A 19,197-nucleotide genomic window follows, 5' to 3' on the forward strand; every position below is an offset into this window, starting at 1 on the left:
ACCCTAATAATATTTACAATTTATTACATTCTTATACGAAATTATGTATAATTTTTATAAGAATTTCTTTTTTAAATCTAGCCAAGATTTTTCAATGCAATTTAACATTTCAATTTGGCAATTCACCTATTTAATCGACTCCTGGCTCTAGCGGCACTATCATCAGGTGTCGTGGCATTACTGCCCACAGATGATGGGCTAATTGGCTCAGTCCTATTGCCAGCCTCGTCCAATAGAATAAGCTGCGTTTGGCGCGCAAACATACCATAATTCTCTGCGCACTGCGGCAATAGAAATAAACCACAAAAATATAATTTTCCTTCTAAACTAATAAATAAAACTAGGTCTGTTTTTTTATGACTCAATTAGTGTACACTTTTGAAACTTAAAGTGAAATAGGTATATGTTTAATATTTATCGAACATAACAGAATTTTAATATAGGAATAAAAACAGATCTACTGCTCTAACGTTATCTTAAAATATGGACTATTCCGCGTGAAGCGGATTAATTATCTCTCAGAAATTTTTTAAATTTTGCACGTAGATAGTGCTCTAGAAGATAGAATTTTGTATAATAATTTTTAAATAACAAAAACTCCTGTATAAATCAAATATAAACTTGGAAAGAAAAGGACACTAGGAGTTAAGCGCAGATAACTTTATGCTAATATATATCAAACAAAACTTTTTTATTATAATAATTATGTTTACATGTTTCGATTCATTTTTTATTTTTCTTCAGAAATAATGAAATTACTTAAATAAAAATAATAAAGGATCAAGAGATGTTTAATCACAGTGAGCTCCCCCACAACCAAGAAATAAAATCTGATGTTAAGGCTCCTGAATACTCAGCCAAGAACTCCGTGTTGATGGGTAGCGACACCGAATTAGTCGGTGGCTAGAAAAACTAGTAGTACGCTACTGGTTATACATACAAATGCAAACTCATGTCCGTGTGCTCATTTTCGGGTAGAAGGGGAGCGCACAGCCATGGGTTCATGCTTGTGTGTGTGTATAACGCCTCGCCATGGTAAAAGTCTGAACTAATAGGCGTGAAAAAGTGATGTTTTGACGACAAATTTTTTCTTGCGTGCCATTTCGTCAATATTTGCTTATTTGTGAAAATGTGACTTCCCTCGTATTCGTGAAAGTCCTAAAAATTGGCGGAAACTGCAGTTATCGTGAAATTTTGTACGTAGAAGCGTATATTTCACTCGTTTCATTAGCTGTCAAAATGTGTGATTCTGCCCGAGTATAGGCTCACTTTACGTGCCTTTTACGACCATTTACTGACTATCAGAGGAGGAAAGGATAGTTTCCGCCAATTTTCACAAGTGTTTTTGAGCGATCTCGCCTTTTAAATTTATCCAAATTGTCTTTATTAAAAAATGGGACGCAAGAAAAATTAATGTGTTTTTCTCGCCTATGACGCCACAATTCCAACATGGCCGTCGCCGGTATTCAGGAACCTTAATTCCATCTAACAGAGCATATTACAATAAAGGAAAATAAACAAATAAATAAATAAAAAGAGAAAAGAAATGAATAGTATGCTGAAACTAAGAAAATCTAGATTATTTTCGAGAATAGATTTATCAAAATTGCAAATATTATATCGGGAGTGAGGAGGCTAACTATAATGTTCACAATAATACCGTATCGCAAATATTACTTTGAATATTCAAAAACCGGTCTTTAGAATAATGGGCAAATCAGTGTCAGACACAGTGAGTCATTTTAATTGTTTGACGGTATTAAATTGAAAATATTGAAAATACAAATATCAAATGCAAAGACTCAGCTCCTGTGCAAGCGAGACTGACTATAGACAGACGTGATAGGCTGCTTTCCTTTTAGGAGACACAGTCGATATACTTGACACAAATCGACACACGTCGCTTTCCATTTACAATTTTGTTAAAACTCAATCGACACACTTCGCCTCTGCTCAGAGTGTGTTTCGAATCTATTCAAGTGTGATTTTGATGAATTAAGACAATTAAGTGATATTAGAACGCACTCCTTGCAATAATCGAATCTTATGCGTCCATTAAGATCAAAATTCAAATCTTTTATGATTAGGTATTAAAAGTTCGTACACACGATACACACACACTGCACATATCGCGTTCCATTTAAGTGTGGCAAACTGTGTTCGAGTGTGTTATACTGTGTCGATTTGTGTCTCCTAAAAGGAAAGCAGCCATAGACAACAACACTATTTATAACTTGTCTATGATCGGGAAGTAGACCTTGGAAAGCCTCTCCATGTCCGTTTGTAAGTTTTCTTTTTTTTTTTCTTTATTTATTTGTTCATTTCCCTTTATCTATCAAAGGAGGAAAGGACAGTTTCCGCCTATTTTTACAAGTGTTTTTAAGCGATCTCGCCATTTACATTTATCCAAATTGTCTTTATTTATCTTATATAAATGACAAGAAAAATTAATGTGCATTTCTCGCCTATGACGTCACAATTCCAACATGGCCGTTGCGACTACTCAAGAGCTTTATATGTATATTTATATGTATTATAACACATAATGAACTTTTTAACCAATTTTTTAACAATCGGGGAGAGAGTCGAAAAATCTGGAAAAATATTTTTTTATACATTAAAATATTATTTTTATACTTTCAGTTTTCCTATATCTTAGAAAAAAAGTTGAACGTATTTTGCCTCATTTTTAAGAAAAAAAATTTTCCAGATTTTTCGATTCTCTCCCCGATTATTAAGAAATTTGTTAAAAAATTTATTGTTAAATAAACAATGGAAAACGAAATCTTTTCGGAATATTAATATTTTTCCTGTAAACTAGAACATTTTTAGCATAAATTAAAAAGACAAAGTCAGCTAGCATTATTAGTAATAAAGATATGAATCTTCGCAGAATAAAGTAGTTTCATTTTTAATTACTTATATCTCGATCAATTTTGCAATAAAAAACGATTTTTTTACACAAATTTCTCCAAGAGCGTTATCTATGTGCATGTTCTGAGAGATGATTGATTTGTTTCATGCAGAATATATAATATACCGGGTGGTCCACTTAAATCGAACACATCTTGAATATTTCGTTTATTTTTGACAATACGAAAAAAATGTTTCAAATAAAAATGGAACGGTGTCGAGGGGGACATTTTAGTCATGTTTTTCTTCTAAGTGAAGGCGCTAAAAAGATATGAAGGTCACCTCCACTTTTTTAAATGGATTATGTAATTTTTTTTAGATAACATGATTCCTCTAATTATTTTTGCATATAAAAGTATTAAGGTAGAGATATCAAAAAACTAATAGTTTTCGAGATATTTTACACTTTATTTTGGTACATATTGACATAAAATAAAGTATACATGATAATGAAATCGGCCAATGACGGTCAAAGCTGGATTTTGGTTGCTAAATGTAATGTGTGAATTTTATTTACTACGTATGTAGTCCTCAATCGCGTGCTGAAATTTTTCCAGACTTACAACGCAACTCTAATCAAATATCGTAGTAATATCACTTTATTTTAGTTAAATTGACACAAACAATCTAACAAATTTTTGATGCTTAAAGCATCTTATTGGATCTTAATAATATGTTGAGACATTAAAAATTTTTTTTTTTTTTAACGATACATTTAGCAACCAAAATCCTGCTCTGACCGTCATTGGCCGATTTCATTATCATATATACTTTGTTTTAAACATCGACGGTCTTACACAAATCTTAGTTTTAGAAAAACGTTGCCTGCAAAATACGTTCAAAATAATACTTAAAACGGAAAGCATTGTGAAGAATATCACTCGTCGACCAGCCAACAGAGGTCTATAGTTACTCTTGCCAATTCTCGCAAGTACCAAGATACATGTGTATCTGTTTATATAGAACTTCTTTCTAAAATCTCCCTAAGGCATCTAAGGTAGGCTCCCACTACATTATCTTACTGATGAGTCTAGTAGTGAGAAGCCGGGACGAAACGCCAACTTGTGATATTCTTCGCAATCTTATTTTTCATAGAATTTAATTTATCTTTAATTTAACATTACATCGTTAAAAAAAAAAAATTTTAATATGTCTTTCAACATATTATTAAGATATAAATAGAAATTAAAAAGACAAATTAAGAGTCAAACATTAAAATTTCTTTAATCGCGTAGTCAAAAGATAAAATGAAATAATATAACATGACAGGAAAGTGAGAATAAATTCGAAGATATCAAAATATACATAAATATAAAAAACAAGAACAGACTTAATACAAAAATAAATAACCGTAATCATAAAATCTATAAAACTTTACATATTTCGACTCGTGGATTGAGTCTTCTTCAGAAGTAACAGAATAATGCAGATAAATCATTGATGAAATAAAGATGCATCCGTCATCAAGGTAAAGAATTCATTATAAACGATTAGTAGATCGATAATAAATCTATAAAAGAATTAAAACATTACCTTTCTGTAAACTATAGAATTATTTATGTATAAATGATTAACAAGAACTAAAATTTAAAGTTTCCAAACCTTGATAAATGGATACATCAGCACACGCTTATCAAATAACAGGTTGTCAAGCTTGTCGAAATACATAGTTAGACGACGACACGAAAGCAGAAAAATTCACATGTCTGTACGATACAAAAATTAGCTATGATATAAAAAGGAAGCAGCACAGCAAAGTCAAACTTTGTTTATCAACGGAATGTATATCTCATGAAGGTTTTATTGTTAAGATCCAATAAGATGCTTTATAAGCATAAAAAATTTGTTAGATTGTTTGTGTCAATTTAACTAAAATAAAGTGATATTACTACAGTTGATTAGAGTTGCGTTGTAGTCTGGAAAAATTCCATCACGCGATTGAGGACTACATATGTAGTAAATAAAATTCACACATTACATTTAGCAACCAAAATCCTGCTCTGACCGTCATTGGCCGATTTCATTATCATGTATACTTTGTTTTAAACATCGACGGTCTTACACAAATCTTAGTTTTTTACATAAAATGTTAAATAACTCGTAAACTGTTGACTTTTTGATTATCGTACCTTAATACTTTTGTGAACAGAATAATGAGATAAATCAAATGATGCAAAGAAAACACATAGTTGCTTTAAAAAAATGTGTATACAAAATGGATAATTTTTTAAATACGCTGCAACTATGTGTTTTCTTTACACCATTTGAATTATCTCATTATTCTGTTCACAAAAGTATTAAGATACGATAATCAAAAAGTCAACAGTTTACGAGTTATTTAACATTTTATGTCAATAAGTACCAAAATAAAGTGTAAAATATCTCGAAAACTATTGGTTTTTTGGTATCTCTACCTTAATACTTTTATATGCAAAATAATTAGAGGAATCATATATGCTATCTAAACAAAATTACATAATTCCATTTAAAAAAGTGGAGGTGCCATGACTTTCATATCTTTTTAGAGCCTCCACTTAGAAAAAAAACAACGTGACTAAAACGTGTCCCCCTCGACACCGTTCCATTTTTATTGGAAACATTTTTTCGTATCGTCAAAAATAAACGAAATATTCAAGATGTTCGATTTAAGTGGACCATCCGGTATATACATATATACAGGGTGTTCATTTGAAAACTTTCCAGCTGATTATCTTGAAAAATATAAAAGATTTATTATTATTTAGCAAACAACGGAGAACATTTTGAACATTTGTTATAATAAATGATGAAATTTTATGCAGTAACTATGCCTTGCTATTTTCTTAAATATCTCCTAAAATAGTGATGGAACAAAAAAATGTTTCCTACAGAAGTTACTTATTTTTTTTACGTAGAATAAGATCCTGTAATAAAAAAATATACATTTCCATTTAAAAAATTAATTTGACCTTCAAATGACGTTGAAAATGCCACCCAAATAAAAAATTGAGAGTGCCATTCTCTTTCCCCCTCGAAATTATGGAATACGTGTTTTAACTTTTTTTTGTATCTTTTATACTTTTCGAGATAATCAGCTGGAAAGTTTTCAAATGAACACTCTGTATATATAACCTGCTATATATGGGTAATATATGGGGCATTCCATGCCAAGTGGGCCACCCAATTTTTGGGCTTCCTCGTCGCAGCGCTCTTTTCGCTTGTCATTAGTGGGCATGAAAGGCAAATTTAGAAACGAAATGTAAACGTTTCCTTATAGAAAATTGAACGCTCTTTCACGTAAGAATACTCTTTTTTCGATCAGACCGGTTTACGACGGTGTTTGTCAGTTTTGAAGTTTTCAAAATGGCGGCGCGCCTAAAAGGCCAGTCTCAATTTTCTTTTAATATAGCTCAAAATGTAGCCTCAGGTCTCTACTTTGTTACTCTAAAAGGACTTAATGGGACACGCATTCGTTTGGGAGTAAGAGCTAGGAAAGTGAGGAAAATGAGTGTCGCGGCAGGGTGACGGAGCGACATTGTCTCACTTTCCGTGAAAGAGCGTTCAATTTTCTGTAAGAAAACGTCTACATTTCGTTTCCAAACTTGCCTTTCATGTCCACTAATGACAAGCGAAAAGAGCGCTGCGACGAGAAAGCCCAAAAATTGACGGCTCTATAGTTCGGCAACCAGTTGGCATACAGGTACATATTATTCGACATAGAGTCTTTATTCATCAAACTGTTCAAGTTCAAGCAATATGAACGAAATCCATGAAACTTCGCAAAATGGGTGGCCCACTTGGTGGAATGCCCCATATATTTAACGTGCGTGTGTGTGTGTGTGTGTGTGTGTGTGTGTGTGTGTGTGTGTGTGTGTGTGTGTGTGTGTGTGCGCGTGTGTGTGTGTGTGTGCATTGAATTTCTTTCTATTACAGTGAATTCAATCACTTGCATTACATTAGAATAGTGTACTAAAAGCTACCACATTTCTATATGGATTATATATAGATATCTGGAGACACGGTAGTGTCTCGGCGCTAAGCCAAGCGCGCGACACTGCCGTGCCTCCTTTACGCGACACGGAGAAATTTCGGGGTCGAGATGATCAGATCTCAGTAACGGCTGAACCGATCAAGTTCTACATACGCTCAATCGACAGGAAAAACTTAAATTGTATAATAAAAGTGCTTTCATTTTTTTTCTACGTGCCCTACGAGCGGAGATATCGCGACGCAAAGTCCGGATCTGTGAATTTTCACGTTTCAATTTTTAAGATACGTCGTCGTCAACGTCGTCGACCAGAGAAAATGTCCATCTCGTTTTTTCGATAATAGAGGGCCTTTGACTTTATGTGTTATCTCACTCTATCTATCATCTCACTCTATCTATCTATATCTAACCAGCAGACCAGTGTTGCATGGTGTATCACATATGACGCGCGCGCGATTTTAATCTTATAATTAAAAATAAAATATTATTCAATATAATATAAAATATTTATTAATAATATAATATATATATGTTATTATATAAATATTAAAATTGAAATATTGAAATATGTTCGTCGTCGAGGAAATATAAGTGTCTACGTGTTTGATTTCGAGGAAGTAAGTGTCTAGGTGTTCGCCTTCGAGGAAGTGGGTGTCTACGTGTTCGTCTTCGAGGAAGTGAGTGTCTAGGTGTTTGCCTTCGAGGAAGTGAGTGTCTAGGTGTTCGCCGTCGAGGAAGTGGGTGTCTACGTGTTCGCCTTCGAGGAAGAAAGTGTCTAAGTGTTCGCCTTCGAGGAAGTAAGTGTCTAGGTGTTCGCCGTCGAGGAAATGGGTTTGTTTATAAGAAACGTCGTCGTCGTCGTCGTCGTCGTCATTGTTGCCAGCTACGGAGTGAGAAAATGCATTCTGGAATTTTTGGCGCAAGAGATAAATGTGGTCGCGACAATATCGATCGCTGCGATCTGTACGATCGTTAAAGTCGGATTATTAAGATTGAGGATAGGAAATCTGTCACATCGATGGCATAGACGAACACGTAAGTGAGGTTAGAATAAATATCGACCGCTGCGATCTGTACGATCGTTAAAGTCAGATAAAGAGCCTCGGCAATAACAAAGGATTGAGGTTAGGAAATCTATCACATCGATGGCATAGAATAGACGAACACGTAAGTGAGGTTAGATATTTTCTGCTTTATTATACAAATTCTCTGCTGTAATTCCGCTGTAAGAATACAAATTAATTTCTATATAATTATTTTCTTTTTACAGTATTTGGTTAGGTTACTTATTTACCGAGACACTACCGTGTCTCCAGATCTGTTATTTATTTGTTTGGTAGATACCTTAATTTGTATTCTCTATTCCTTATATAATTATAAGAATTCATTCTTTGTGCTTGTTGATAGGAAAAGTCTGAAAAGAAAAAAGGTATGGTTTTAAAATATGCTTGCCTTTTCTTTTCAGGACTTTCCCTTCAATAAACCTGAAAATACAGCACAAAGAATCAATTCTCTTAGAACAATATAAAGATAAAAATTATTTGATACAGTTACTCAAAACATAAAATTACTTGGTTTTAGTACTTGAAATCTTTAAAACTTTAAATAATTATCTAATAATGAAATATATTAACATGGAAAGTAACTGATATATTATTGAAGGTGCCAGTTCAAAGTGAACATTCATATATCCTTTTGTTGCATATATACGTAATAATGATTTAACAACACTTGTACACTAGTTGTTTACAATAGTAAGTTTATAAAGAATTTATTGGCTCGTAACCCTGTTTCTCTCCATTAGTTTTAAATTTATTGAGCCTTATTACAATTTACATAGCAATGTTAAATCATTATTATTACGTATATATGCAACAAAAGAATATATACTTTAAGTATGTTTACTTTGAACTGGCACCTTCAATAATATATGAGTTATTTTTCATGGTAATATGTACCATTTCATTATCTTTCAATAATAAAATGTATTACGTTAAAATAGACAATTTGGTATAAGAATTCTTTTAAAATTAATATTGATCTTTGTGATTTATTTTTAAAAAACTGTTATATATATATATATACTGTTTAATTTCTCACCTAGAACACTATATTTTATTCAAGATTTTGGAGTGTAAGTTATAAGTAGTTTTCAATCATGTATATCTTCATAAGTATACATTTACAAATTATTATTCTAATTAATAATTATTATCGTGAAGAAGGATTGTTCTGATAATCAATTTCGTAATAACATTATACCAAAAAAATCTATTACCTATAATCAAATACGCCAATAAACGTAATTTTTGAAAAAAATGATTGAAATTATTTAAATTATTTATATATTTTGCAGGTACACAATTTAGATGTAATTGATCAAAATGATATTCAATTGGGAGGAAGAAATACCTATAACGGTAATAATGTAAAGATATTAGAGAAATCTGAGTACATTGAAAGTTCTTGATGCCAGTGCTATAATCTTGGATGTGACTAATGCAAAGCTCGTCGATGATAATGTTGCCCTAAATAAAAGTACATTAAATTCTGAAGGTAATATGATGCAACCGACAATTATGACGTTAGAAAACAAACTGGTATATTATTGAAGGTGCCAGTTCAAAGTGAACATTCGTAAAATGTATATCCTTCTGTTGCATATATACGTAATAATGATCTAACAACACATGCACACTACATGTTTACAATAGTAATGTTAAATCATTATTATTACGTATATATGCTGCAAAAGAATATACACTTTATGTATGTTTACTTTGAAATAGCACCTTCAATAATATATGAGTCATTTTTCATGGTAATATGTATAATTGTATTTTTTATATACATATTCATTTTCATTTCTTTATGTTTCAATAATGATACAAAAAACTATTATAGTTTGATCTCTCACATAGAACACTATATTTGATTCAAGATTTTGGAGTGTAAGTTAACAAGTTTTCAATCACGTATATCTTCATAAGTATACGTTTACAAATTATGATTCTAATTAATAATTAATATCATGAAGAAGGATTGTTCTGATAATCAATTTCGTAATAACATTATACCAATAAAATCTATTACATATAATCAATAATCAAATACGCTAATAAATGTAATTTCTGAGAGAGAAAAAATAATTGAAATTATTTAAATATTTATATATTTTACAGGTACATAATTTAGAAGTAATTGATCAAAATGGTGTTCAATTTGGATGGAGGAGGAAATACCATAAAACGATAATAATATAAAGACATTAGATCCGAGTACATTGAAAGTTCTTGATGCCAGTGCTATAATCTTGGATGTGACTAATGCAAAGCTTGTCGACAATAATGTTGCCTTAAATAAGAGTGGTATCAAAATAGTTGACAAGCGCAGTAGTACATTACAATAATAAAAGTACATTAAATTCTGAAGGTAATGCAATGCAATCGACACTTTCGACGTTAGAAAACAAACTGATATATCATTGAAGGTGCCAGTTCAAAGTGAACATTCATAAAATATATATCCTTTTGTCGCATATATACGTAATAATGATTTAACAACACATGCACACTAGATGTTTATAATAATAATGTTAAATCATTATTATTTCGTATATATGCAACAAAAGAATATACATTTTATGTATGTTTACTTTGAACTGGCACCTTCAATAGTATATGAGTCATTTTTCATGGTAATAATGTATAATCCTCACAATATTAGTTACTAATTATAATAATAATTTGTAAATGTGTGCTTATGAAGATACACGTGATTGAAAACTGGTTAACTCACACACATGTGCTCCAAACTCTTGAATCAAATATAGTGTTCTAGGTGAGAGATAGAAATAACAGTTTTTTAGATTTCAAAAATGAATCACATAAGATCAGTATTAATTCAAAAGAATTCTTATGTACTCCAAAATCTTGAATCAAATATAGTGTTCTATGTGATCAAAATAACAGTTTTTTATATTTTAAAAATAAATCACAAAAGATCAATATTAATTTTAAAAGAATTCTTATAAAATTGTTTTACCATATTTTGTCTACTTTAGCGTAATACATCTTTATTATTGGAAGATAATGAAATGGTAAAAAACCTTAGCATACATAATGAGGTATTCAAGTCAGACGTAAAGTTGGCAACTGTTGGTGTATGTTTACTTTGATGAATCTGGCACCTTCAATAATATGTGAGTCATTTTTCATGGTAATATGTATAATAGTATTTTTTATATACGTATTCATTTCCATTTCATTATCTTTCAATAATAATATAAAAAACTATTATAGTTTGATCCCTCACCTAGAACACTATATTTGATTCAAGATTTTAGAGTGTAAGTTAACAAGTTTTCAATCACGTATATTTTCATAAGTATACGTTTACAAATTATTATTCTAATTAATAATTAATATCGTGATTGTTCTGATAATCAAATACACTAATAAACGTAATAAGTGTTTTGGTATAATGTTATTAAGAAATTGATTAACAGAACAATCGTTCCTCACAATATTGATTATGAATTAGAATAATATTTTGAAAATGTATACTTATGAAGATACACGTGATTGAAAACTGTAACTCACACACATGTGCTTCAAAATCTTGAATCAAATTTCTAGGTGAAAGATCGAAATAACAGCTTCTTGTATTTCAAAAATGAATCACAAAAGATGAGTATTAATTTCAAAAGAATTCTTATGTGCTCCACAATCTTAAATCAAATATAGTGTTCTAGGTGAGAGATTCAAATAACAGTTTTTTATATTTCAAAACTGAATCACAAAAGATCAGTATTAATTTTAATAGAATTCTTATATCAAATTGTCTATTTTAACGTAATACATTTTGTTATTGCAAGATAATGAAATGGAAATTAATATATATATAAAAAATCTTGGCATACATAATGAGGTATTCAAGTACATGTTTCAGTTAGACTTATTGTTAGTCAAATCAGACGTAAGTTCGGAACTGTTGGGTATTACTGAAGAAGAAGAGAAGGGAACTGTTGTCTTTTTTACCTTATTATTTTCTTAAATCTAATGACACGTATCATTTGTACGCCAAGTTAAATTCTACCCTTCTTTCTCTCCGACTCGCCCCACTACTCATCATTGTCACTCTCCTTCATATATGTATAATATATTTTTAAATAATTCTTTAAATCATTTTTTATATATATTTTTGATACATCTGTACTTTAACATAATATATTATCACGAAAGTAACTGATATTAAAACATCTATGTAAATATATACAATTTATACTAACTTCGATACATTGTGCACATCCTCCCTCCTCTTCCTCTCCCTCCTCCCTTCCCCACTACTCATCTTTTTCATTTTATTTCACTATCTTGTCGTGTAATATGGATTTTTCCCATAAAATATATCGTTTAATTAACTAGTCTTTAAAAATTCTATCTCTAAAGATCTAAGAGGTACCATTCTTACACTTATTTAATTCTAATGACATGTATCATTTGTATGTATATATAAACTTACCTTTTTAAAAAAAAGGTAGAAAAAAGCGCTAAGAGTGGGTGCTGCTGATCAGAAAACCATTTGGGCCAGTTTCACCAACGTCAATTACTTAATCGACTGTGAAACTGACCAATCACATTTGCTGTTTAGTAGAACCATCTTTAAAAACCTACGTGATATTATCCTTATTTACTTAATTCTAATGACATGTATCATTTGTATAAAAGATTTGATATCAATAGTAGGCGCCAAGTTAAATTCTAATCTTTAAAAAAAAACGTGGTATTATCCTTATTATTTAATTAAATCAATGACATGTATCATTTGTATAAAAGATTTGATATCAATAGTCGGCGCCAAGTTTTTCTACCTTATTACTTACTTAATTTTAATGATATTTATCATTTGTATACAAGATTTGATATCAACAGTCGGCGCCAAGTCAAATTCTACCAAATTAAAAAGTAAAACACAAGTGGTACCTTTAATCTTTAAGAACCCATATAGTACTATTATTTAAATTCTACTAAATTAAAAAGTAAAACCCATGTGGTACTATCTTTATCTTCATACAATGAAACCTAAGTATATGCCTTTGTATTCTTATTAAAAGATCTTCCTATTCGAAACCAAGTGACTTAATTCTTATTTAAAAAAATTATATCACAATTAATTTAAAAACAAAATGAAAAAAATTTATTTAAATAGAAAAATTTTTTATGTAAAAACACTTCGCGCTGCTAGAGCGAATAAGAAAAACAATGAAAACTATCTAAAAGCTATAATAATAAATACAAATATATGTAAAGGTAATGATAATTTAAAAATTATATTAAACATATTTTAAATGCTACATTTGATTAATAAATATACAGCTTACTTTTCTTTTTTTATGTATTTCACTCGCATATACTGTACGCGAATATACATACAGACTGCATACTTTTTAACTCTCGTAGCTTCTAATCTCTTTTATACAAAATGTTACATCCATATATAATTTTATTATGACGTTAGTATATATTGGGATTGAGATACAATTCACTCGCACAGACATATGCACGAATATATACACACTAAATACTTTAATTTTCGTGAAAATGTTTCTTGTCTTTATTATTGTATTTTATTACATCGAGATCGAGAACTAGCAGCGCGAAGTGTTTTTACATAAAAAATTTTTCTATTTAAATAAATTTTTTTCATTTTGTTTTTAAATTAATTGTGATATAATTTTTTTAAATAAGAATTAAGTCACTTGGTTTCGAATAGGAAGATCTTTTAATAAGAATACAAAGGCATATACTTAGGTTTCATTGTATGAAGATAAAGATAGTACCACATGGGTTTTACTTTTTAATTTAGTAGAATTTAAATAATAGTACTATATGGGTTCTTAAAGATTAAAGGTACCACTTGTGTTTTACTTTTTAATTTGGTAGAATTTGACTTGGCGCCGACTGTTGATATCAAATCTTGTATACAAATGATAAATATCATTAAAATTAAGTAAGTAATAAGGTAGAAAAACTTGGCGCCGACTATTGATATCAAATCTTTTATACAAATGATACATGTCATTGATTTAATTAAATAATAAGGATAATACCACGTTTTTTTTTAAAGATTAGAATTTAACTTGGCGCCTACTATTGATATCAAATCTTTTATACAAATGATACATGTCATTAGAATTAAGTAAATAAGGATAATATCACGTAGGTTTTTAAAGATGGTTCTACTAAACAGCAAATGTGATTGGTCAGTTTCACAGTCGATTAAGTAATTGACGTTGGTGAAACTGGCCCAAATGGTTTTCTGATCAGCAGCACCCACTCTTAGCGCTTTTTTCTACCTTTTTTTTAAAAAGGTAAGTTTATATATACATACAAATGATACATGTCATTAGAATTAAATAAGTGTAAGAATGGTACCTCTTAGATCTTTAGAGATAGAATTTTTAAAGACTAGTTAATTAAACGATATATTTTATGGGAAAAATCCATATTACACGACAAGATAGTGAAATAAAATGAAAAAGATGAGTAGTGGGGAAGGGAGGAGGGAGAGGAAGAGGAGGGAGGATGTGCACAATGTATCGAAGTTAGTATAAATTGTATATATTTACATAGATGTTTTAATATCAGTTACTTTCGTGATAATATATTATGTTAAAGTACAGATGTATCAAAAATATATATAAAAAATGATTTAAAGAATTATTTAAAAATATATTATACATATATGAAGGAGAGTGACAATGATGAGTAGTGGGGCGAGTCGGAGAGAAAGAAGGGTAGAATTTAACTTGGCGTACAAATGATACGTGTCATTAGATTTAAGAAAATAATAAGGTAAAAAAGACAACAGTTCCCTTCTCTTCTTCTTCAGTAATACCCAACAGTTCCGAACTTACGTCTGATTTGACTAACAATAAGTCTAACTGAAACATGTACTTGAATACCTCATTATGTATGCCAAGATTTTTTATATATATATTAATTTCCATTTCATTATCTTGCAATAACAAAATGTATTACGTTAAAATAGACAATTTGATATAAGAATTCTATTAAAATTAATACTGATCTTTTGTGATTCAGTTTTGAAATATAAAAAACTGTTATTTGAATCTCTCACCTAGAACACTATATTTAATTTAAGATTGTGGAGCACATATGAATTCTTTTGAAATTAATACTCATCTTTTGTGATTCATTTTTGAAATACAAGAAGCTGTTATTTCGATCTTTCACCTAGAAATTTGATTCAAGATTTTGAAGCACATGTGTGTGAGTTACAGTTTTCAATCACGTGTATCTTCATAAGTATACATTTTCAAAATATTATTCTAATTCATAATCAATATTGTGAGGAACGATTGTTCTGTTAATCAATTTCTTAATAACATTATACCAAAACACTTATTACGTTTATTAGTGTATTTGATTATCAGAACAATCACGATATTAATTATTAATTAGAATAATAATTTGTAAACGTATACTTATGAAAATATACGTGATTGAAAACTTGTTAACTTACACTCTAAAATCTTGAATCAAATATAGTGTTCTAGGTGAGGGATCAAACTATAATAGTTTTTTATATTATTATTGAAAGATAATGAAATGGAAATGAATTCGTATATAAAAAATACTATTATACATATTACCATGAAAAATGACTCACATATTATTGAAGGTGCCAGATTCATCAAAGTAAACATACACCAACAGTTGCCAACTTTACGTCTGACTTGAATACCTCATTATGTGTGCTAAGGTTTTTTACCATTTCATTATCTTCCAATAATAAAGATGTATTACGCTAAAGTAGACAAAATATGGTAAAACAATTTTATAAGAATTCTTTTAAAATTAATATTGATCTTTTGTGATTTATTTTTAAAATATAAAAAACTGTTATTTTGATCACATAGAACACTATATTTGATTCAAGATTTTGGAGTACATAAGAATTCTTTTGAATTAATACTGATCTTATGTGATTCATTTTTGAAATCTAAAAAACTGTTATTTCTATCTCTCACCTAGAACACTATATTTGATTCAAGAGTTTGGAGCACATGTGTGTGAGTTAACCAGTTTTCAATCACGTGTATCTTCATAAGCACACATTTACAAATTATTATTATAATTAGTAACTAATATTGTGAGGATTATACATTATTACCATGAAAAATGACTCATACACTATTGAAGGTGCCAGTTCAAAGTAAACATACATAAAATGTATATTCTTTTGTTTATTTTTATGTGGTAGCTTTTAGTACACTATTCTAATATAATGCAAGTGATCGAATTCGCTGTAATAGAAAGAAATTTAATACTTTCTGTTTCTCAGAGAAATAAATATGTTTGTCATTGATTTTGTATATAAAAAAAGTTCTGTTAAAATATAATTAATTTAATTAGCGGTAATTTATTAGATATTTGTATCATTTCGTTAATATAAACAAAATATCTTTTGACACATGAAAAAAAAAAATTAGATAATAAAGACGAGTAACACATTTTGCAATTTTTGCTACAAGTAATTCTGTCGGTTGAATTAATTGCTGATGATAAGTTTAGTTAAGGTCACCTTTAAACATCACCATATTTCTTTGTTGATTTATTTACCTTAAAGTATACCTGCCCTTTAACGCTGCCATTATTCTTCCCCTTCGGTTCGTCGAGTATTACGCCGATCCATTTACCCGATGCAAATGCTGGATGACCGATGTAGGCGATCATGCCTTGACATTCCTTCACGGGGACCTCGACGCGTTGTCCGATTTTGAATGACATTTCTGTACTGTGTCAACCGAGACTCATCCTAAACGAACGTATTAACCTAGGCGCGCAATCCGTGCGATTTCTCTCGACTCTGTGCCACTCACCGTTCTACACTCAGAGTAATATTTGATTAGTGATAGAACAAATTGAATGTGCCACAAGTTTCTAGGTCTTTGATCAAGCTTCAATAAATCTCTCCAAAAGTATCAGAGAAAATAGAACATAGCGTCTGCGACGAAATATTGTCGATATTAGGTATGTTCTTTTTGAAAGTACTAGAGTACTTATAATGAGAGCACAGTATAAAGCGGGGAGCACAGACTTTTGCATAACGCATAAAGCATGTGCATAAGGAATTTTATGGAATTCCATTTTCTTATGCATGAGTCAATGGACCAATCAAATTCTTTATGTATATGTTTTATGCGTTATGCAAAAGTCTGTGCTCCCCGCTTAAGACGAGAAACACACACTTTTGCATAATGATGCGATCCCATGGATGCGGAACTGCGCAATGCGGAATTGGCGGAACGCTCGTGATTGGTCGTGGCTTCATTCCGCCGATTCCGTTCCGCTAAAGTGTGTTCTCCTATGTCCCATGAAGCGGAATATGCGGAATGCGCAATTAACGTTGACCAATCGCAAGAGTCTTTCCGTAGATCACTCTCATTAGATCTACAGGAATAGCGTTTGTCATTTGCTCGCATTGATTGTGCATTCGCAAGTTCCGCTCCATGGGACATAGGAAACTAAACTCCTGCGGATCGAAATCACACACATATATCATACACTTGTCAAAAACTTTCAACCGAAAAACAACTGCTTGGAATAGTTGGTGGCACGATAAATATTAAAAAAGCAATTATAACAAAATGAATTCGGAAAACTTATTTATCATCATTTGTGAGCTATTAAATTCATTAAAACAAAGTGTATGTGTATTTAAAAAGCAAAAGCTACGCCGCAAGATTGTAAAGCTATATGTATTATACAAAATTGCAGAGAGAAATGAAAATAATAAGAAACGAAAATATTGGGTGCGACCTATATTCAGCATTGAAAGAAGATCACAACAAGGAGCAAGTGAAAATCTTGTAAAGGAAATGCAGATTGGAGACACGGAAAAATATGTAGATTATTTCGAATGTCACCTCAATTATTTGAGGCATTATTACAATTAGTCGGACCAATCCTCACTAAAGAGTATGTTGTTCATGAACCCATTTCATGTGCAGAAGCTCCCAAGAAATTCCGTACAATCCGTCTAAACAATATTTCATTCGCGATCCTATTTTATCTAAGGGGCCGTCCCATTAAGCACGGATCGGAATGACGGATCGGGTATCTCACTAGAATTGAGCATTCCGTTCCAGTTCCGTTCCGTGACAGTTTTCTCTACCCGTCCCATTCAGCAAAAACGGAAAGGAATCTAGTTACAAAATATATTTTACCGTTACAATTCAATATTTTAGAGAACTCACAACAATATTATCAGCAAGATAATTGCACAAATTATATGTATATTATTGCTTCAACTGCTCAAAATAACGAAATATCGATGAATCAAGCATATTTACCAACGATCGACGCGACATTCCGTTCCGTTTTTGCTAAATGGGACGTGTAGAGAAAACTGTCACGGAACGGAACTGGAACGGAATGCTCAATTATAAGTGAGATACCCGATCCGTCATTCCAATCCGTGCTTAATGGGACGGCACCCTTAGGGTGCTGTCCCATGATACGGAAATTACACCGGAACGGAACAGTGAGACCAATCACAATCGCAGAAAGGAAAGTAGAGTAATGATTGCAGAGATCTGATTGGTCTCACTGTTCCGTTCCGGTGTAATTTCCGTATCATGGGACAGCACCCTTAGACTCGGCTCCAAATTACACTCCGCTATTTAGCAGGAGATAGTATGAAATCCCTGTCAGATGCTTCAGAGTTGGATACAATACACACGCACATACGCAGGGATCAGCGAAATCCGTAAAAGAAATAAATTTGCGCAATAGAAAACGGCGGAATCGGCGAAATGAAGCCACGACCAATCACGAGCGTTCCGCCAATTCCGCATTGCGCAGTTCCACATCCATGGGATCGCACCATGACGCATAAAGCATGTGCATAAGGAATTTCATTGGTTCATTTTCTTATGCATGAGTCAATGGACCAATCAAAAGCGGGGAGCACAGACTTTTGCATAACGCATAAACCATATACATAAAGAATTTGATTGGTCCATTGACTCATGCATAAGAAAATGGACCAATGAAATTCCTTATGCACATGCTTTATGCGTTATGCAAAAGTCTGTGCTCCCCGCTAAATTCTTTATGTATATAGTTTATGCGTTATGCAAAAGTCTGTGCTCCCCGCTTTAGCGTACCTTCTCGTGATTGGTGCCGCCATATGTAGGACCAAATCGGTGGTTAGTGAGTCTGTGAATCGGTGTATCAGGCTGCTTACTAGTATACGTAGCCAAAAGGTTAGTCCCGTTCGAGCTGTCA

The 19,197-nt window shown here is 31.3% G+C and overlaps 1 protein-coding gene across 2 annotated transcripts in view; it reads right to left on the reverse strand.

Moving 5' to 3' along the window:
* The window catches only part of DCTN1-p150 (dynactin subunit 1), a 26,927-nt gene extending 10,002 nt beyond the window's left edge, over positions 1-16,925 (reverse strand). Inside the window, exons 1-2 of one of the 2 annotated variants that reach the window (XM_018547578.1) lie at positions 16,528-16,925; positions 127-281 (exon numbers count right to left, since the gene is read on the reverse strand). In XM_018547578.1, the coding sequence (XP_018403080.1) occupies positions 127-281; positions 16,528-16,695 (323 nt within the window). In that variant the 5' untranslated portion in view covers positions 16,696-16,925. The remainder of the gene's footprint in view (positions 1-126; positions 282-16,527) is intronic. The other variant, XM_018547579.1, reaches the window with a different exon arrangement.
* Between the last annotated feature and the right edge of the window lie 2,272 nt (positions 16,926-19,197).

This window comes from Cyphomyrmex costatus, unplaced genomic scaffold (genome assembly GCF_001594065.2).
Source record: "Cyphomyrmex costatus isolate MS0001 unplaced genomic scaffold, Ccosl1.0 scaffold66, whole genome shotgun sequence".
Taxonomy (NCBI): Eukaryota; Metazoa; Arthropoda; class Insecta; order Hymenoptera; family Formicidae; genus Cyphomyrmex; species Cyphomyrmex costatus.